General features: G+C 30.3%; 1 protein-coding gene across 3 annotated transcripts in view; it reads right to left on the minus strand.

The window, feature by feature from the left end:
• Positions 1–23,794, minus strand: part of LOC132940457 (autism susceptibility gene 2 protein-like) — a 35,118-nt gene extending 11,324 nt beyond the window's left edge. Inside the window, exons 1-7 of one of the 3 annotated variants that reach the window (XM_061008080.1) lie at positions 22,716–23,794; positions 11,172–11,402; positions 10,724–10,897; positions 10,625–10,660; positions 7,056–7,082; positions 1,318–1,366; positions 606–976 (exon numbers count right to left, since the gene is read on the minus strand). In XM_061008080.1, coding sequence (XP_060864063.1) covers positions 606–976; positions 1,318–1,366; positions 7,056–7,082; positions 10,625–10,660; positions 10,724–10,897; positions 11,172–11,402; positions 22,716–22,955 — 1,128 coding nt within the window. In that variant the 5' untranslated portion in view covers positions 22,956–23,794. Of the gene's footprint in view, positions 1–605; positions 977–1,317; positions 1,367–3,323; positions 3,694–7,055; positions 7,083–10,624; positions 10,661–10,723; positions 10,898–11,171; positions 11,403–22,715 lie in introns of those variants that run through there. The other 2 variants (XM_061008079.1, XM_061008081.1) reach the window with 2 other exon arrangements.
• Positions 23,795–23,976: the final 182 nt, after the last annotated feature.

Raw genomic sequence — 23,976 nt, forward strand, 5'->3', positions numbered from 1 at the left:
GAGGTATTTAATACTTATACTTTATTATTTAGGTGTATTATTTTAATAGATTTATTTATTATTAATTTGTTAATCAATAATTGTTTAATACTATTTTTAATTTATCAACGCTCGATTTTTTATTTATTTTATTTTGTCAATTAATTTCCAATTTTTAGGATGTGTCCCACCAAACGTGTGAACCGAGTATTCCAACTTTCAAAAATATTATTAATTATTGACCACGATAAGGCTATTATTTACGAAATTAAGAGAGATAAGTACAATATTATAATGCGTTACGAAATAACATTTAGATAACACTATTAAGCATTGTAGGTATTATGAAAATAAATCGGAAGTTATAACCAACAAAGATATAGTACAATTTTAATCTATTTTGTTTTATTTTTTGATACTAAACTTAATAAATAATAAATTTTTTTTTCTCTGACGTTTTTACTATTTATCTAATCGTTATTTTTGTGTAATCGGGAGAGATGAATTAAAAATATCAAGTAATATTTTAATTAATATTGATATTAGTTAAATGTACGAAAATGTAAACTCACAATTAAATAAAATGTTAACTATTGTATATTAAAACGTATGGTAGTTTTACTTACTGGGGAATACCTCGACGTAACTGTAGCAGGAGTCGTTGAAGGTTCATGTCCATTCACATGTGTACTTTGAGGTTTAGGTGTAGTAGGGGGCGTGGATGCTGGAGGTATCGTAGGAGATGGACATTTTGGTTGAGACACCTGTAGAGCCCGAGGAGTAGTTGAAGGAGGTGGTAACATAGGATTTTGTGAGGGCCTAATATGAGTCGTAGATGCTGTGGTTGTTTCAGACGTCGAATGGTTATCAAACTCTATACCATTAACTAATGGGGGAGTAGGTTGTCGACTTGGTGGTGTTATTGATATAGGTTCTTTAGAGACCGTAGCAGGTAAATTCTGGGTAGGTTCAGAAGAAATTCTTCCTGGTAATTCATCTAGAAAGATTTTAGTAATTTAACAATTAATTCATTAAAACATAATATTTAAATAAATACATTTTTAAGTAGTGCAAAATTATACAAAAATCACCTATTCAATAATTTCAATAATTATAAATACTATTAATATTCAGAAGAAATATTTTCAATTTTATAAGATTATTTATGTATAAAGATTATATAACAACATTTTAATTTTAATTTTTGTTCGACATCATTCAATTGATTAGTAACTACAGGAGACCAGGACAAAAATATAATAGTAAACAATTTAAAAGTTGTAAAAACGTAAAGTTCAATAAAATAAACATCATTGAAAAATTTCAAGGACTGCTTACCTTTCCTGGAAACCAGACTGGTCCTGAAGAGATCAGAATTATCTGAACCCTGAAACAATAATAATAAAACAAAAATTATACATTTTCGTCTAGTTTGTTTTCAGTGCTCAATAAAATGTTATTGTCATTATTATATTTTCAAAAAGCTATAATTTAAGCCACTATATTTTTAATAACCCCAGAGTTTTACGATCATGGATCTTAAAAAAAAAAAACACATAAGCTTTATGTGATAGTAGAGTTAACGATCCCCTGCAACGATCGTAAACCATATTGAAATGCAGTAGAGCTATTCAAATTCAATGACATTAAAACTATGTCATTTTTAGATATTAGTATTTGTTGGACTGTGTAATATAATTTATTTGATAGTGAACACTAAACAAGTAAACAGTTCACGATAACTAGTTTAAATTATTAAACTACTCCAATTTGGGTACATATACGGCTAATCCTACTTCACAGCAAATCTTTTAATAAGTTTGAATTTTATCAAAACACATAAATATAAAACTTGACCCTTGATTTGATTAAGCTATAAATAATTATTTCTGCCATAGTTTTTATCAAACTAATGTTTTTCCTCTGACACGTATAACAAATTCCGTCCACTATAATGGCGTATAATAAGCGAAATATTTAATTGAAAAGTAAAATAAAATCCTTTTGTATTTTACCATATTCCTCACATAGTTAATATATTTGAAAAGCGTTAAAGAATAAAAATAAATAAATGAATAATTCTTACACAAGTAAAAAAAAAAATATTAATGTTTTGAATATTTTATTCAAGGTCCGCCACTGACAAACTATTCACGTATTTAAATTTTAAAATTGTGCACGGGATAAAATAAAAACGTCAAGTACTCAACACTCAACACAAATATCGACATGCTATGATGACCGAGCATATTTTATTAACTAACATCCGTAGTAACAGTTTATTTAACGTATCAAGTATATTTTAATATTTCCCACTTTTTTTGTATTCACAGATAATATTTGTGTACATAAATACGTGTTAAACAAGGTCATAGGTAATATAGATAATGAAAAATTAGTTACTTGTAAATGAGTACAAATATTATATTACTTATTTATATTGATAAAACATTAGATTATTTTCTTAGACAAAGAATATTATATACTTATTATTCGTGGTGAAATATTTATATATATATCAATAATCTATTATTTAATATTTGTATGCAATTAATTATTATTTCAGAACTACTATTTTGACGTATTCGTTTTAGTTTTTGATATAGGTAGTATAGGTACGTACTATAATCTAATTAACTCAATATCATTATTATCGGGAAAATTTATATGGACCATGTCGATAATAAAATATAATTATACGAAATCTATTTTTCTCAAAACATTTTTCTTTTCTCGGTAATACGAATGCAATAGGTAACAAAAATTAATAAAATATCTCTATACATGTAGCTGAACCAAAAAGTTATTACTGTCATCTAACCATTCTAACCTATACTATAACTAGGTGATATAGTGATTTCTAATATAAGGGAATTTGATTCACATTAAAGTGCATAAAATGGAACCGTTACCGTAGTCACCAACCACCTCGTACTGCGGGGTAGCATAAAAAAAACACCACCAGGGGTATGCACTATGCGTGCATTACGAACATATTATGAGAGAGAGAGAGAAAGAGAGGCAGGTACATAAAGCTGTGTAGGCTTTAAAATGGTTATAAAAATACATACAGTTTAGGTAAAACAAAACAATATAACTTAAACGGAAAAGTATTAAATTTAACAGCGGATTGTTGTTTCACACGCATACACTGCTTGTTCCCCATAAATAGGTTAAGTTTAAGCATTATCATAATATTATACTTGATCTGATAAACGAATATTCAAGAAGAAAGTTTTGCGACTACTATAATATGCATATTGCATACATTATTGCGCCATGAGATCGATCATAGCGACACAACAATAACACGCGTATAACTGATATAGATGGACGATGTTTACCGGGCGGTCGATGAAACAAGGTCTGTCCACGGTCATAGCAGTTGCGGAAATACTGTGTTCAAAAGGCGGCATCTTTCAAAAGAAGCATGGTCGAGGACGGGTGGGTGTTTCAGTCGGACGACGATCCACTATAAGGACTACACGTCGGGCGTTTCCGTGTCGATCGGAATAAAAGTCGTGTCAACGATCGATCGAAATGACGGTCGATTAAACTTTTATTATTTTATAAATAGGCGGGAAAAAAACGAACTAGGAACACGCACAGGCGAACACGTGCGCGTGAATCAGATTTCAGCGACGACCGCGACGGACTGGCAGACCGTAAACACGTACGTACACGACGGCGCGCGCGCCAAGCTCACCAAGTGACTACTGATGTGACTCGTGCTTGGTGCTACGGTAGCAGCCGAACACGCCACCCGCCGTATTGTTGTTGATGCGACGGCGGTGGCCGGGAAGGGAAAACGCGGTACGGCGCGCACGCGTCTCTCTTCGAACACACACCGCCGTCTGGTTACCACCGTTCACCATCACTCGTATTTCCCCCAAGGGTCGTAAAAACTTTGGTGGACTTGCGCACAAGCGTGCGCTGGGAAAGTGGAAAAACATGGGAGAAAATTCCCGCACGTCTGCAGCGAGAGAAAAAGTATAGTAACCAGCAATCGTACTTTATAATATATATATGTATATAACAGCACTTCCTCATCATTTTTTTTATTTAAAAAATATCGACCTGTGCTTTCGGTGTCATCGAATAGAAAATACGATAATATTACAGAGCATTGGGCACTTTTTTATTTCAAATGATTCTGGCTCGCGATATCATCATCGATAAACGTGCGACATCGATCGCGTCTGCGGTACGAAATTCACGCAATGTCTATGTACCGAGAAGCCGTTAGACCGCGAGGGTTGGAATGCCCAGGCGGCGGAGACGAGCAATAAAAAATTCAATATATTCAAAAGCAGCAAAGTATATATAATATTTATACATATTATATAAGGGGAGTAAAAAGGTGCCGTGGGTGTGTGGGATGATTTTTCTTTGCCCCGGCAGTGTTAAAACTTATAATAAATATTCATGTCGCTACCACTGTAAAGGGATGTCGAAAAGCCCATTATTATTATTTGCAGAAGGAAAAACATCAACGAAGATTTTACCTCATACCCCTCCATTAAAGATAACTTTCAGACTTTTGTGTGTGCACCCAGGGATAAAGAGGGGTTTTCTCCCCGGGAACAAATCGACGAAAATAAAAACTAAACGGATACAGAAGAGAATTGGGAAGACAGTACAAAAAGGCCCCGGGCCGACAAGATTTTACGGTCGTTTCTCTTGTTCTCCTCTAAATGGCGACGTAGAGAAAATAATATTATATTTTATAGTTTTTATTACCGAGATAATCAAGATTACAAGGAACAAAACGAACTCAAGAAATGTAAATAAAGGTGAAGAACTGAGATTTTCGACACAATCCTCGCCAACGATTTTCACATTATTTAAGACCACAAAAACAATATTGCAGTATAAAAGTAACAACGTATCAAATTTAATATACTTAACAACTTTATAATATCAAGGCTGGGACTATACGTGGCGTTTTCCACTGCTATACGAGTAGTATCCGTCCACGTATTTCGCCGAGTAAATAATACACAAAACGCGGCGTTTTCTGTTTTCGTAACCTATATAATAGCAGTGTTGGGAAAGTTCCTTTTAAAAAGGAACTCGTTCCCGTTCCTCGTTCCTACTGTAAGAAAGGAACTCGTTCCCGTTCCTCTTTCCTGTCCCGAAATAAGAACGCGTTCCCGTTCCTTTTTAAAAAGGAACGCGTTCCCGTTCCTTCATGTTCCTTTTTTTGCAATTTGAGTGGTGGTCAATGGTGTATTTTGCGAACAATTTTTAAGTCAGAAATAATCGAACCGAGAGAGTTAACCGATTATTTCTGACTTAAAAATTTTTCGCAAAAAACACCATTGACCACCACTGAAATCGGTTAACTCACTCCTTTCTAGGAGCACCGATTTTTAACAAAAATGATTTGTCTTAGATTTTTTTTGTTATAATTCAAAAGTTGTATAGCGTAGACTTGAAACTTTATATATATACATTCATATTGCATAATTGCATAATATTATACATGTATATTACTATAGTAGTATAGTATACAGTGTATAGTGTGTACTATACACGATACACCACACATAGAGACATGCTATAGGTTATAGGCTTATAGCCCATAGGAGTATAGGACATAGTATGATACAACAATCTGTTTTTTTTTTAATTCAATTTATTTGAAAAAATATTTTTATACTGACATTTTGTTTTGTTTGAGAAGAACTAATTTGGCGCGCGGAACCGGAAACGACCCGGAACACGACACGTAGTCGACCGACGGCGTCGCGGCTCAGTTTTGGCGCGGAAACACACTATATGCGCTTCATAAAATATACTGTGGCACTCAACGTGTTAAAATTTTTTCATTATTTGAGGAACGGAAATTTTCGTTCAAGTTCCTTCAAAATAGGAACTCGTTCCCGTTCCTCGTTCCTATATTTTAAATGGAACGCGTTCCGAGCTTCGTTCCTATAAAAGGAACGCGTTCCTCAAGGAACGCGTTCCTTCCCAACACTGTATAATAGCCCATTCCAATTTAATAACATGTTTTACATGTACAATTTGGAGTTAGCGTTACTATTTTTACTATTATTACTTCGGCGTAGACCAAACAAAAAAAAAACACGGGCTCGTCGGAGTTTTCCGCTGAGGAGAATCAGTTATCAGAGCTGTCGTGTATGGCCACTGGCTCACTCAAATACAAAACAATAAATAATAATTATTGAATCCGACAGAAAACACAGCGGTATGGAACGCGATGGACAACGCCTTATTAAGCTCTGTCTTAAAATAAAATCCTTTAATCTATTTTGTAAGCATGATTAAAAGTTATCAAAACACGCACCCTATATTATTAATATGTAGCCAATGGCTATACTAGCCATGTATGTTTTACTCTTGTAACTATGGTGGATTGTATAAAAATATTTTTTTGGTTTTCAAGATTACAAGAAGTATTAACGTTTAATGTCTTTCAATTTTAATAAATCACAAGTACTATTCATTCATCATAAATAATATTTTGTAGTTTTAACGACAGAATGTATACTAGGTACCTTTTTATAATTTACCCAGATTTAAAAACAGCATAAAAATCATTACAGTTTAAATAGGTACATTTATAATATGTATATAAAATATAACTAACATAAAATTAATTTAAAAATCTCAATTTATTATTCATAGACCGGCCTTGTGAATTAAAATCGGATCCATAATAAAATGCACTAGTGGTAGTATAAAAAACTATAACTATATATTATTATGTACTAACTATATAACTGTAAATCAATATATATTTATATATAACTTCGTTTGTGAATCAGTCATTCGCAGTCACTCAATCGCTCCCTCTATCTCGGGTCATGACAGATAATGTTATAAGTAATAACTTATTATTATAGGCAGGGCCGGGCTAAGAGTAAAGTATATTATGCTATTATTAACCATAAAATAAATTATATTTACTAGCGAATTTCAAATTATAAATTAAATTGAAAAAAAAACATTAATAATTAAATTAGTTATAAACCTAATTAAGTACCTAACATATTAGATGTTTTTAATCATAATTAATTATTTAATAATAATAATATTCAAAAAGATCTTACCTTATCACCCTCATCTTCACTATCACACTAAAAATAAAATAAAAACGTACAATTAGTAAAAATCCAAAACTGTAGTAATTTCCAATAAAAATAAAAATTACATATTTCTGCGATATAAGAAATAATAGAGATAATTGATACTTTATAAATTATAATATATAATATTAGTCCGGCGATAACATTCACCATGAACGCACGGTCATTAGTAATAAATAAGAAGACCGGACAATTTACCAGATTTTTAATGACAACTGACGAGAATTTGAATTTGAATCTTTTTTATTATCTACTCGTTTAAAACCTACCTAATAAAACTTTATAATATTACTTAATAAAATGACTTAATCCATTTCATAAAATAATTTGTTAATATATTTTTTTAATTTTTTTGGTACAAAATATTTTTTTATTGCAATTTTTAAGTGCAATTTTGGGTTTTTTTCACAGCAATAATGCAATCAATTTTATAACATTTTTAGTGCAACAACATCCGAGCCCTAGTCATTACGCTCGCTCCGTTATCTGTTTTTCATACGCTAATATTATATTATTATACTCTGCCGTTACGTTTACGTAGTATGGCGGCCCAATCGTCTAATAATCGTGTCACAACTAAAACTAATCCAACTTCAAGCAAAAAAAATTTATCTTCTTCATCGCTTTCCCCCAAGCCAGAGGATAAGAAATCAAAAATATTCATAACTCCTAACCGGTACTCAGTTCTCACCACACTAAATAACTCTAACGAAAACACACAGCCAAACATGACTCAAACTCATACTCAAAATATCCCACCAAAACCACCTGCAGTTTATATCAAAGGCGTGAGTAATTTTTCCAGTTTCACCTCAAACTTGATTAAAATTATCAACACAACAGAATTTATCTGTAAAACCACACCTTCGTACCTGATCATCCATACTCATTTCTATGAGCATTACAGACTACTCATTAAATATTTAATTGAGAACAGCATCAGTTTTCATTCATACCAGCTGTATGATAAGCGTCCATTACGGGTGGTGATCCGCAATCTTTATCATTCTACTTCTACTGCAGATATAATTACTTCTCTTTCGGAACTGGGACACCAGGTTACCCACACATTCATAACATCAAGCGCTCTTCCGATAAATCACCTCTACCTCTATTTTTCGTCGACCTCAAAAAAGCCACCAACAACATGGATGTATACAAAATCGAGTATCTACTGCACTCCAAAATTGTTGTCGAAAAGCCCCACCCACGTAAAGGCCCACCGCAATGCCATCGCTGTCTGTCTTACGGGCACACTCAGAGTTATTGCAACCACATTCCACGATGCATCAGATGTGGCGAAGAACACAGATCTGACGTATGCACTATGTCACCAGAATCTCCGGCCAGGTGTGCTTTATGCCAAGGTAGTCACCCAGCAAATTACAAAGGCTGTCTCGTTTATAAAAAACTAAATTACAGACCACCTCGTCGTGAACATTTCATATCTACTCCCAAATCTCATACAAACTTTCCTAAATCCACCTCAAATCCCAATACCGATAAACCATCATATGCTGAAGCTACTTCCTCCAATCATAACCATTCCCACTTATCTCCTAATACAGAAACTTTATTTACATCCTTTATTACCGAGTTCACTGCAATCATAAAACCCCTCCTGTCTCTGCTAACGGCTTTATTAAATAAAGGTATATTGTAATTCCATATACCGTTATACGTCCACCATAATATATTGTATCATATCATTTTATATTCTTATCTAATTATCTAAATTATGCTAGAATAAGATACTATCTATTGTAAACCTTATCTATATTATATATTGTAATAATTGTCGAACTATAATAGTTATATACTGGAAGTTCTAATAAAAAAAATATATATATATATAATATTATAAACATAATAAACTAAGTTTATAATATCATTCACAAGAATTTTTTTTTCCATATTATGGCAATTCACACGAATTGAGTAGGTACTAGGTCGTATGGAATAAATCTAACCAGGAATGTTGTCATAAAAATAAAACATTTAGAAATTATTATCCTAGTTTTTCAAACAGATTCTTAACAGTTGCTGAGATTTTCAATTAGAAATGTTTGTGAAATTATGAGGTTTTAATACGAGTGCTTCCAAAATTTAAACTGCAATCTAGGTTTCGGGCTAAGTCAACTAGGTCCTAGGAGAATTACGTCAGAATACGTGAAAATTTCAAATTTAAACTCTGTTGTCTTACACACATGGCACACGAAACATGCTAAATTTACGTTCCGTATTTCCAATACAATTTTAACATAAACATGTTTTTAGGCTGGGTACATATATTTTATTTTTCTAACCAATTTTGCAAAATATACGTTTTGGTTGTCATTGGTTACTTATTAACAAAAACATATTTATAGATTTTCCTTGAAGATGAAAAATATCGAGTAGCGTTTTTATTTTTAGTATTTAATTAAGTAGTGCAATAATTATTATTTACCTATTCTTAGACTTAAATACAACAACGTTATCCGTGCTCTCTTGTTGGATTTAATCGAAATTTTAATTTTAAAGTGAGTTATAAGTATTTTTAAATATTGTTATGTTGTATTTACTTAGCTCACTTTGTAATAACTGTTATAAGTGTATATTTACAAGTACGTGTATAGAGACAACAATTACGTGTGCGGCGATCCTCTTAGAAGACGCCACAATCGCATGAGTTGGGTCCGTCAAATGGACAACAAAGCAAATTTTGGATTGTTAGCGTTAATATTAGAATACATTGACCTAGAATTAAACTTAAAGGTAAGAACATTATCCATATTCTCCGATTGGACTTAAGCAACATTATGTTTTTTTTTAAATTTTACATACTCATAGGTAACTGGCTTAAAAAAAATAACGAACACAGATAATGGTTTTGCTTTTAAGTTTTATAATAGTCATAATGGTCAGTTACTTAAATATTAAAACTAGCAACACTTTTTTGGAACTCCTGATTGCAAATTTTCTATGGTGTACTTCAGTTGTTCGTAAGATAGAGACAACACATGTGGGACGTGGGTACATCTTCTTAAGACATTTCCCATTTTAAATACAATAAATCAAAAAGTAACTTTAAGCACCAAGGAAGAAGTAACTAAATTTTTTTTTATTTAACCAATAATTATTTTCTAAATATAATTAAATAAATACACATTGGCACAAAACTCGCACCGTAACTTTATTTTAATAACATTTTAAGAATATAAGAAGTAATAGAATGATACAAATAATGTCAACAATAAATACATTATATGATATTCTCGTTTTTTTAGTAAGTGTAAATGTCAGTTCATATCCGTATGAAATAAATAAATTATTAGCTGAAGCTATACAACAATTTTTATAACAACATGTTAGGTATAGTAGGTACATAATATGTAATATACCTATGTTAAATATTATGTTATTATAAACATGTAATTTTTTAAGTACCTAGTACCTACTCAGTTTACTAGAATGTATGTGGCAAGTATCAAATATGTATTTTTAAATAATTTCGCAATTAAAAGTAATTATAATTAATATATACAACTTACAATATATCCTCTGCCTGAACTACAATTGCTACTCGCCTATAGAATAAAAACGGTGTTAATTATGATTAAAATTTAATAAAATAGATGTTTTTATCTTACATCACTGAATCGTTCCCTCGAACTCGATCGTCTTTGACCACTCTGACTAAGTGAAGATGTAGATACTTTATTACCAGAAGGTCTTTTAAAGGATTGTACAGAATTCGAATGTACAACAGAAGCATCATTGTCACCTCCTTCACTATCGTGCTTTAAATCCAATGACGACGAATCCTGTATAAAAAATAATTCGTAATCAACATTTAGTAAAATTTTAACTCTATTGAAACGTATAGGAGTAACATTTAACTCGTAAAATCATAAATAAACATTTTAATATTTTATAGAGATTAAAGCTGAATAACAGTTTAATTATATGACTATGCGCTATTATTTGAAATTTGTATGTTATTAAAACAATATTTTCGTTTCTCAACAATCAAAATCATGTAATTATTTACAAAATAATGTAACTTTTTAAAAATTTTTATTTATTTTATCTATATACCTTATTATGATTAAAATTATTAGGTGTTGTTGGAGGACTAGGGACATTATATTCTGTTTTGACTGGTGTAACTGGAGTACTGGAATTACTGTCGTGATGATGATTATTGTTATTGTGGTTATGTGCATGATTTCGGTGATGCTTATGATGATTCCGATGTAAAAAGCTTTGAGATGATGGATCTAACCCAAGAGTCACTGCACTCTTCACCAAACATTGTTGCACACAATTCTGAAAAATATAAACACCAACATACATTGATTAAGTAAAATGATTATATAAAAGTATAAAGCCTTTCATTTGAATCACAACACATAGCAACTCAATTTTTACAGTCAATATAGATCTTCAATTCATTTCTTTTAAATTATTTTGAAATAGTACGCACCAAATCCAAAAATATACATTTTTCTTTTGATTTGTTAAAACGATGCTATCTTTTAATTTGAAAAATAAATATTTATTTGACTACAATAAGTATCAGTCATAAATTATAGGTAACACAGTAGATTTCAGGTACTTATAATTATAATTAATAGTACATTGTAAATTCTACTTAATCATATTAAAATTAATAAAATATATTTTATTAACTGTAAAAAACATATGAAGGTATATAAGTATAGAACCAATTCTATACTTACACATTTTTATAGAAAATAAATTAGGTTAGTATATCAATCGTAAGTTGAAGCCAACGTAGTAGATCGAAGTGCTGCGGCTACTTAAAACGGAATTTCTATACACATTGTATATAGTTAATATTAATCATTTTACAATTGAATTATGTTCTCCTTTTATAATATATGTCCCACCACTATCAGTAATCACACATTGCTTCATTTTTTTTCGCAATTTTTGACAGGACCCTATGCACTAGATATAGTATATAGGATGTCCCGGGTATTTGTCATCTACTACTTTATCCCCCACATCCACAACTTAATCTTTTATGCCACTTAAAACTTTCAAAACATTTTTCAGTTTAACAAGGAATTTAAATTTGTATATTTTTAATGCAACAAAAATAATAAATACATCATCTGTTATTTAACGCAATAATATATTTAAAAATCTTTTTTTACGTAATTTTTCTGAGCTGGCAAAAACATATTTTGTGTACAACCATGACTCATCAGTGCTTTAAACTGTGAACAGTTCCTTTTTCAGAGGGTAGTAAAAAATTGTTTGCTTACTTTTAAAATAATCACGAACCTACAAGTATCCTGCTTCACGGTAAACGAAGCGAGAGGATTGCCCAATTATAAAGGTATCGTTAACCGGACAATTTTATATTTTATTTTTAACATAATACTAGTTAACATATTCCTTCTACAAAAAAATCGTTTTTCAAGTGCAATAATTTATTATAGCTTTTAAAAATATAACAATAACTATATTATATTATACGGCATTACTGCAATTATTTACGTGTAGGTTAGCGATGCGAGACGAGTGCCTGAACAACTAGTCTGTATCCTGTTTACTTTTTAAATTTATAAGTTAAGACCCGCGTTACTAATGATTTCAAATTATAATGATACGTTACCATTTTAATAATAGTTACCGTTTTACCTTTTAAAATAAAAATAAAAATATATAAGTAGTATAATTTGAATTTAATTTTCAAGTGACGTTTAAATTGAATTAACAATTTTAAGTACGAAAACAAATTTTGTTACATATTATAGCTATTACAAGACAAGTATAACTAATTAAACTGATGACTAAGTATGAGTATAACTTGATCGTTATGCTTATGACCATTTAATAAATATTATCTTGAACTAACAATTTTAAAACAAACCGTTTCTACATGTCTGTTTTTAACGACCAATAATAAAAATAAATGTGATTTTAAGGCTATACTTTTTATACTTTTCATAATATCAAAAACAAATAAACTGTTAGTAATGTCACCTACCTATCATGTTTACAATCTTTAATTGTTATCTTATTTTGATATTTTATGTGATGCAACAATATTGCGTTATGTTATTAGTTATTTTGAGTACAAATAAATTTGAATAACCAGTAGTCTACAATTTGATTTTTCAAAAGGTTGGAAAATAATGAATTAACAGTAGGTATGCAACATACAACTCAACATCTACTTAAAAAAAATCAAGTGTTTTATTTATGTTATACATACTTAATTTATATCCCACTTCAAAGCTTATGCATTATGAGGATAAGGTCCCAAGAGCATTTTAATGAGGGTAGCATATTTGTTCACACCCAGTCACCACTGAACTATTATAAACATATTTTACAAGTGCTTGGGGTCGCATACATTTTTGAAATACCATACCTAACGAATACTTAATCACATTTCTCTCTTGTTATTTCCTTAATAAAACTGTAATTTATACTCAAAATTAAAAAAAAAAAACAAATACAAGTGGTTTCAGCAGTTTAATTTACCACGTATTGCCTTACATAAATATACAAAACAAAATATCTCAAAATATTTTAAAAGTAATTTCCATATTATATAATATTAGGTATAACAATCATAATACTTTTAAGCGAAAAATACGAATTCTTAAATTTTTTTTAATGATTTTAAATAAATTAGGATAATATAATAATATGAATTAAAATACACCGTGGGTATGTCAATATATAAAAAAACTAATTAATTGAAACCTATTTGTATCAGACGTTATACAATGAGGTACCTACTAATTGATCTATGATAATATATTGGCTAATAATAGCGTGTAATTGGTTAAATAATTACTTTATTGAATACAATATTCAAAACATAAATTTACATTAACGTGCTAAAATATCTAACAGTAAATTATTATCATACAATACTATTCTAAAATAATAAATAATAAACTGAAAAACAGCTTTACAAAACAAATTGTAATATTTAACTATTTATTATAAACATGATACAATAAATGTCATATATCAGGTATCTGAAATGTATAAAACCATAGCTGATGGATTTTATGAAATATAAATATTAAATTATATTTTATACTCGATTTTATACAAAGCTTATAAGTTATAATCAACAACTAGAGTTGGAGTAAATTGCAGTTTTTGCAATACCTACTATTATTAATAGTTATTATTGACGGATAACAAGGTTTCCACGTTTAAAATAGTTTGATTGCATCGGTGGAAGGTCGACAAGAATGCAGCCCAACAAGAGTATGGATTTAGTCGAGTTCGGTTTAATTATGACTTAAACTCAACTAACACGCCAGTTAATATGCAATGAATAAACGAACGGAATAATTTTACGCGTATATATCTATATTCAAGCCAGCAAAAAAAAAAACTGTTTAACATTTACATTAAGATTCTTCTTTCTAAAAAAAACCTGTCTTGTATCAATGATGTTTAACGTCTCGGTTACGCACATAAAACAAGTCGTTATAAAACATAGCATGTTAGAACCTAGCCCAACAGTTATGTGGAAAAATAAAAGATTCTAGTTGGTAAATTTGCTAAATATAATTTAAACCAAAGATACAGGTAAAAATAATATCGAGTAAACATACGTTTTGTGTTTCTCATATTTTAAGTATATGATATTTCGACTTTTAATATTCGTTTTTACCCAGAAATGTTTGTCTTATACACAACAAAACATTAAACAACGTTAATAGGCACAAATGCACCACATTAGTATAACAATAAGCGTAGCCGACACGTTAATGCGACGGCGAAGAACTTAACTTAGCCAGTAACCACAAAATCTCCTAGATCTTTCTAATTATGAAACTTTACGACTTAAAAAACCCAGAAAAATGTTTGATATCTTGAGACTCCATGAGCATGAATTAAATATTATCGTTATAACACCACCACTGCGCGAATCGCAAAAATAAACCGCCTCCGCCGGGAACAAAGAAGAAACACCGTCGTCGTCGCCAACACCACAAACGCGTGTCTAGACTATCACGTGGCGCTACAACCGTATAGTTTGTGCACCATACGCCGCCCGAGCAACGCGGTAAAGATGCTGCCGACTTTTCCTCGCCGCCAACCGAGTGGCGGATTCAACGGACGGCAGCACGTATCGATCGGGTGGTAGCCGACCACGGCCGAACTACCGCTGCCGTACCGTCGGTCATCGCTTTTGTTCGATAAGGTTTGTGATGGAAGGAACGACGATGTGGTGGGTGGGGTTAGCGTCGGAACAACCGGCTCGGGTTCATAAAACGACGAGCGGCACGCCGCCGCCGCGACGCGCACGGATGAACATGACATGGACAAATTATCATCTCCTCCCACCCACACCTCATCATCACCCTCTTCGTCCACGGGCCGTTTAATAATACAAACGACACTACGACAGTCGTACACTGCAACTTACTCTTTTTCTTTAATATAATATTATATATTTTATTATTTCATCGTCAGGTGTGTGTAGTTGTGTGTTCAATCTTATTTGTCGGCTGTTTAATGCGATTAATATGCGTCAGTCTCAAAGATAATTAAATTGTATATTATATGCGACGGGTCTCCTGTAGGCTGTAACTCCGATTGCGGTTTTACGACGTATGTACTACAGGAACAAATTTATTGAAAAATAAATGAATACAAGTTACACATTATTATTACCGCTGTTATAATATAATAATAATATTATGTCATACCTCCCCATATTATATCAACTTAAGTGATGCTTGTAATTGCCGAAAATATGGGGTGATACAAATCCAAATCAAATATAATGTAACTGTAACATTATCTGAGACGTTCGGGCCGTTGACAGGGTTAATAACCCGTGTCAACAACATAACATCTATTTATTTTATTACAATTTATAATGGACGATTTTCTCAGTTGGGTTGCGCGATTAGAAATCGAAATAATCGATATCTCGTAAGTATCATAACAATAATTTGGAAGGAAAACTTAACTTAGTAGGGGGGATAAAAATGGCTGGGAACGAATCATAATGATATCGGGTTTCTTCGATGCTAGTGACACTGTCGTACCCCGCTATTTATTGTTAGTTATTAGTATGAAGTATAAACTAATATTATTATTATTATTATTATTAATGGTCAAACGAGCTTTACGCCTTTGCCCTTTCAGTTAAAAACATTAAACAAACTGATCGAGTTCCGAATTAGTCAACATTTGACAAAATAGAGTATCGTATAAAAGTATCACAAAATTAAAAAATGAAAGGCCTTGCATTATCTGAAATTAATATTTATGTTAAAATACATTTATATTGAATTCATATCACCACATCCCAAAGAAAACTTCACAAAGACAATAGGGATTCAAAATCGTTTTTTTTTTTTTACAAATTAAATATCTGTAGATCTTAAAATATTATTTACTTTAAATGTTTAGATTATTTAGAACATCAAAATAATATACATAATCCTGATACACTTTTATTATTTATTTAATGTGAAAAATAAATAATATTATGTAAGTATAGTTATCAAATAAAATAAACAAACTTATAATAGCTACAAATGTACATTGGAACATAAGCATCTATACACTATTTTAAAATAGAAAATACTTAATTAGGTAATTCCCATAAACTATAAATTATAATTTATAATCAATAATCATACCATATAGATGAATCGAAGTTTTCACATTAAACAAAATGGACCTTATTTCATGACCTAGGTACCGTTTTTATTTTTTTGAAAACAATGTTATGATCTGTTTTCAAAATATTAAAATTAAAACTTCCGTCAGTGGGCATTTTGATTTTATTTATCTTTTTTTTGAGCCAAAATAATCAAATGAAATAGCTTGTCTAACAATGTTCAAAGATGTGAATTACTTAATAGTGATAATTAACAAATATTTCTAATAATACCACTTATAAATACTACTTTGGGCTTAACATTTTTTATTATGGTTTTAAAATTGTATTAAGATACTAAGATAAGGTTAAAATACGGTCATTACTCATTCTTAAAACTTAACTAACTTGGTTACTAGCAATTATAACCTACATTTATAAACAATTTAACATAAAGATTTTGGATATAAAAAATGTGCAATATTTAAGTTAAAACATTTTCAACTTTGAGAATTGTGCGTTTATGGCACATTTAAAGAATATTGTTTTTCAAAATATCAAGAATCTTTTAATTACAGTGAGGCCAATAGTCAACTGTAGACTGTAACTAGTTTGTTTAAAATCTTATAAATAATAAGATATAGGTACATTTTAATAAAAAAATGTATATCCACAACATATAAAAGAATAAATTTCAAAACCATAAAATGACAATATATTTTTAACTACATATTAATTGAAGACCTATTATTAATTTATTTTTAGAAAATATAGGTAGGTAGATATTTACAACAACTTATAGGAGTTATAATTCAGAATATAATATATAGGTAACTACAATTATTTAAATATAAAATATTTTTAAAAGGTAATATTCGTTTGAAAATTTGAAATAGCTGAACTAACTTGTTATAAAATTACTAAATCTCGTTTCTATTGACTGTGTACTATAAACTTATTTATTTTTATTTCTACTTTCAGTTCATAATATTATATTTTAACTGATAGGTGTTAAATATTTGAATCCATTTAAAAATGTTTAGTATTTTATTATTTTTTAAATTAAGTATAAAAATAAAAAATCTTATCCATGATTTATAAAAGTTGTATTTCTTAGATTTGTATGATATTTAATCGATATTTCAAACTGAACATCCAGAATTTTACAGTATTAGAATAGGCTTACATACAATTAGATGTTAAAACAACTTTCAACTATATATCAAAGTTCTAGTAAACACACATTTTTAAATAAATGTTAGGTATTTATAGAATTTTGATAATGTCTAATATTTACTATATCAAATTAGGCACTTGTCTAACTTTTTCCAATCTTTTGCCCAAGATAGTGGTTTACCTATTATTACTTAACATTTTAATCCACAATTATTATATTTCTAAGGCCATTTATAATGTTTAGTTTTAAGTTTGTGTCATTGCTCACAATTATTTTTTAATAATTTTCTTTATAAAATTTATAAATACTGGAAAGTATATTTTTACATAAGACTTACTTAGTACAAGATATAATTTGACGTGTTAAAATAATAATCTATTGATGGAAGATAGGACTTAAGAATAATTTAGACCACTTTACTATCACAGAAGGTATTTTCTAAGAAAAACAAGCAAAAAGATGACCACATCTTGTACAACAAATACCTCCGTAAGTACTCACCACTTCAAGTTCCACTCAGAAATTAAAAGAATTTTTTTGAAAATGGCATAGATAATGAGTGTTTATATTTTAAAGTGCAAATAAAAATGCAACTGAAATTTCAAATAATTATCTTTATGTAGACTCTAATTAAATATAGCATTAAATATTTATGAGACTTTAGTACAGCTAATATAATTATTATAAAATAATAATCAATATTATCTATCAACTCGTATAATATATTAAAGCGTTCAACAACATAAATAAAAATGATCATGGAAAATTAACTGTACATGTTAAATGGACTAACATTTCTATTTTGAAATCTCAGAAACAAATTTTTATTTTAATCCTAAATTATGGTAAAAAAACAATAATGAAATTATTTGAATACTAATAAATGACAAAACAAACACTCAATCAATATTTCTTATCATATCGAAAAATTAATAGACACTTTGCAAAACAATTGGTTTAAGCCTCTACTAAGCTTAATGAAATTAATAAATCAATTATTCCATGACCAACTATCATACTTATATATCACTAGTGACTAGTCATTAAGAAATTTTAAAAATAGATTAATATTGAACACAAAAAAATAAATAAACTAACTTTTAACTGAAAAAAATTCTTCCTTATGATACAGTATCAATTCTATCAAAGTTCCATCCATAAGTTGGCCAAAGAAATTTAATGAAAAATTCACAAAATAAATAACGTTTATTATTTTGTATATTGTGCTAGGCCACCTGGGTATTTGATAGTATTATCAAAAACCAAACACCATGATTTTGGCAATATTGTAATAATATAATTTAAATAATCTTACATTGTCCTAGAAAAGTTTAAAATAATTTCATAATAATGTATTCTTAATATTAACCCGAGTATTAACCAGATAATTGAGTTATCAAGATAGACAAAATTAACTTAAATTAAATACTAGGTACCCACTATAAGGCTAGGTATAACATGATCTATGTTTAAGATCAATAATAAATATTGTTAAATATATAGCTAGTTCCAACATTATTATCAATCAAATACTAACTATATTTTTAATTTTTTATCATTTAATTTGAGTAATAGTTTATACTATCATGATTATCAAGGACTCAAGGTAGATATCATTTGTACCTACTAATCTAACATAATTTCAGTATAAATGTAACCAACAATATACAAATGTATAATATATTTCTTTTTTAATTCTATCTACTTAGTTAAAAAGTAATACCAATATTAATTCTGATATTATGTATACTCTTAAATGAACCAACATTTATATAATTTGAATTATTGTACCTACACATCTCATTATTTTAAACATATAACTCTATATGGAGATTTAATATATAGTAACTTACATAGGCACCTATTAAATCTAATCTATATATTTTATTAAATAGGAATTCAAAAAAATTAATTATATATAAATAATGGTAGGTATACCTTTTATGTCTTGTCTTTATGAGAAATTTAAAATAGTTATCTATACGACTATACCTAAACCAAGTAATTAAATTAATATGGATAAACTATGTGCAAATTATAAGACTTGTAGGTAATGAAGCTACCAAATTTAAATTTAACAACTATTTAGTATATAATTATTATTAGTACTATGAATAATTTATACCACATTTTATTTAGGTTAGATACTACAGGTAAATAAAATATTGAATAGATACCTACTTGAATACAAATTCAGATTCATTAAAATCAAAACAGTATTAAACATATTTAAATCATTGACAGTAGATATCGAGGTAGATATATTCTACAATTTTTAAATAAATAATTGTTCAATTTATGATAGGTAATAAATACAAACTAGGCAGCTTACTAAAAGAGTAAATACTATCAACGTTCTTAAACAAAATTAAAAAAGTAGGTACCTATTGGTAATTAACGAGGTAATTAATTTAGCTATCATCTACATATTTTAATCTAATTCTACAAATACATAGGTTCCTATAAACTTTAAATAAGTACCTACCTACTGTCTGATGTCTATTGAAATAAATATTTTAAATTTAATAAAAATTTATTTTAAAAAATATCAACATCATATTGTTTTTCTATAAATGTAGTATTAATATAACTAAAAGGTACCTATTATAAATGGATATAATATATTATGTACCTATTATAATACCGTATGTCTGCAAAAACTGGGTACCTCTATAACTCAGTTACCTACATACTCAGTACCCTAAACATATTTTAGAATTCTGTCTGCTGGAGATTCATGATCCAATCAATAGACATGTCCGGCGAGAGAATTCAAAAATATGTAGGTAAAGGGTATTGACTATTGAGTAATATGGGTAATTTAATTGTATACAGTGTACCCTGTTTCGAGGACACGAGGTATTTAGGATAGGCTACAATAAATCCAATTTAAATCCATTAGATACTAAATATATAAATATATATATATATATATATATTTTTAATCATCTAAAATCTAAATGAATATGTTTTTATACTCTATCCAGTGCGAGAACATGCAGCGGCCCTAAGAAAATTGGTTTATCTGCGCATTCTCACTTGACACTCTATTATAGTGGAACCTGCTCTATAGCAGGGTGTTGGATGGGAATACGCAAAATCGGTGTGTTCTCTGCCTGGACCGAGTATAAGTTAATTGCTATATCTACATCTATGGATAATATTATAATTTGTACAGTTTGGTCTTTTATAACTTAATGGACTTAATAATAGAAATAAAACAATGCATATTATATAATAAAAAGTAACAATAAATACCTAGTCAATACATTAGTATTAACTAGGTACCTATTAAGTAATAGTTTATCTATCATTTTAAACATTAATATATATAATATCAGTTATAACATTCAAAAATAAAATCTGCTTTCAAAAAAATTTGAAGAAGTCTAGAAATTTTCAAAAACAGACAAGTACCCTACATAAAACTCGTCAAATGTTTTTTTTTTATGTGATATTTGTAAAATTACTACCTATGTTCAATAGTATCTAAATTGATAATCTCAATTATTGGTAAATCTTACGACAATGTTACCTAACAAATAAGATATAGTAAAGTTTCTTACATTAAAAATTAAATAGCATACCAGTTGGCAGTTAGTTAAAGAAATTTTCAATAAATGTTTTATCATTAACCTAACCCAGTAGTAGATTGTTAATAGGACCTAAAATATCATTCATTACTCTAACTCATCAAAAGTAAATAGGTACCTATATGACAGGGTATAACGGACAAATTTAGCATTTTTAAAACAATAATTATATGATAAAAAAAGATAACAGATTTTATTCAGTTTTAGATACATAGGTAGGTGTGAATTTTAGAATATCTATTATTAATATTTGGTATGTAGGTACCTAAGTATTTATCTAGATATTATATTGTTATTGTTATATACCTATGTGATATCTTATCACATAAATATTAAATACAATACAAATTAATTAATCACATACCTACTAATATACAATCTCGTATACAATGTATAGCTGCGATATATACCTAACACATTTCTGTCAATAATTAATCAATACCCAATTTAAGATTAAGACAGTGAGTAACCTAACCTATATTTGAATCAAGGCTATATATTATAGTAGAGTAGGTAAATTGATAATAATGTATAGGTAGGTACTGAATAACAAACATGTTAGGGTATAGATCACCTGCAGCATCTGGACATGGCATAAATTGGGGTTAATGTATGGTTTTGCTACAGCAACTAGGCATGAATCAATGCTGCTGTGCTGTTTCACAGTCTACAAGGTCAAAACACTGTGCCTCAGTTTCTTAACCCATTATTAGGAAGGAACCAAGATAAAAATGGATATAAATTAAATTTAACAAAATGTCAAAAAGATTATCTGAGAAATGGATTTATTACGTAAACTAATATTGATTTTATAATATACAAATACTATATATGTATATATATATTAAAAATCTAATTAGAATATGACTCAATAGAAGGTAATTTCAAAATATTGTCATTTAATCATGACAAATTAATAATTTTTCTGTAGGCAGTCTTATCACATTTAAAAATCATTTGATTAGCATTTGCAGTAATGTACACAACTAACACTTATAAAGATATAAATTTGTATTACAGATATTGGATATTTGTAGAGAATTTTGATATTTAAAAGTTGAATAAAAAATTCAGTCTCAAACAAACCAAGCAGAATATACATTTTTTGAAACCATCAGTAAGAGTCAACAGATAACGTATCACATAGGTGGTATATGTCGTACACTTAGTAAAACAACTGCCTACGCAAGTAACAAGTACATAATAAGGTGCTCTATACGTATGTAATATGAGTTGTGATCACTCACTTCAAGATCTTCGTACGACTTGAAAGAAAGAATAGCAAATCCGTCGACAACGTCCTCGTCAAACAGTGTGGTTTCCTTCTTTTTCCTGCGGTTTGGCGGCGGGGGCCTCTGCGCCTTCTCTTTAGTGGACAGTTCGTCCTCTTCGCCACTGTCCAGCTCATGTTTCTTAGCGTGCATACGCTGAGCCCGTTCACGGCGCTTACTGCGTTTGATACGCTGCTGCTTAATATCCGTTTCCATGTTATCACGACACGTCAGTCGTCCGACACACAACAAACTTGGACCCGTCGAACGCCGGTCGGTCGGTCATCGCGAACGGAAAACAAATATCGGTGGAACCCTCTACTCGTCACATCGTTCGAAAATGATCGAAAATTAATAATTTGTTGGGGAAAAAATAAAAACACGCACAGAAAACCCAAGTATTATTGTATTATATACCTATATATAAATCACGAGACGCGAGCGTAGATCATTGGCCGTGCGGTGGCAGTACACGATTGCGCGTGAGAGAATAATACTATTATCGTTGGCGATCAGACGCGCGGACGGGTTAGCGGCGGCGGCGACGTCTGCCCAGTCGACGTCGTATCTTCCGTGCCTCTAGCGTACGACATCACCGCCGGACCGGTGCTCTGCGATCGAATATTATATAGCTGTGATGAACTGTCGGTGACGGCGATGGCGTCAAACGGCTGCGGGAACGAGCAAAGACGAGGAGATCTACGGCGACGGCAGCGGAGCGATAACGCGAACAGGGCAATTGATTTAACAAAACACACGCACACTCAAACACACGCATATACAAACACGTACACACACACGGGCGAGAGACTGCGAGAGACGTCAGTGGTGGTCGGTCGGATACGGGGACTGGGGAGAGAACGCGCGCGCACACACTCACTTGTCGCCGTCGTTGGTTTTCGGTCGGGCACGTAGTAGTATTAGAGAAAAAAAATAGTAATAATAATAATAAAGGATGGAAAAGAAAATAACGCACTATCTGTCTCGCTCGCGCACACGTCTGTCGTCGACGGCCGTAGACAGTGAACGCGACGGCAATAACAGCGCGACGGAGCTGCAGCAGCCCGAGCCCCGAATGACGGGAAAAGCGCCGCCGTCGTCGCCCGTGAGGTTGGTACGTACTGGGCGAACGCCGTCCACCGTACAGTGTGGCCAATTAACGGGCGCGAGTCACAGCCACCGCGCGCAACGTTCACCAAACCATTATTTTAAGAAGATGTCGTGCAACACTATTTGT

The sequence above is a fragment of the Metopolophium dirhodum genome, chromosome 3 (genome assembly GCF_019925205.1).
Source record: "Metopolophium dirhodum isolate CAU chromosome 3, ASM1992520v1, whole genome shotgun sequence".
NCBI lineage: Eukaryota > Metazoa > Arthropoda > Insecta > Hemiptera > Aphididae > Metopolophium > Metopolophium dirhodum.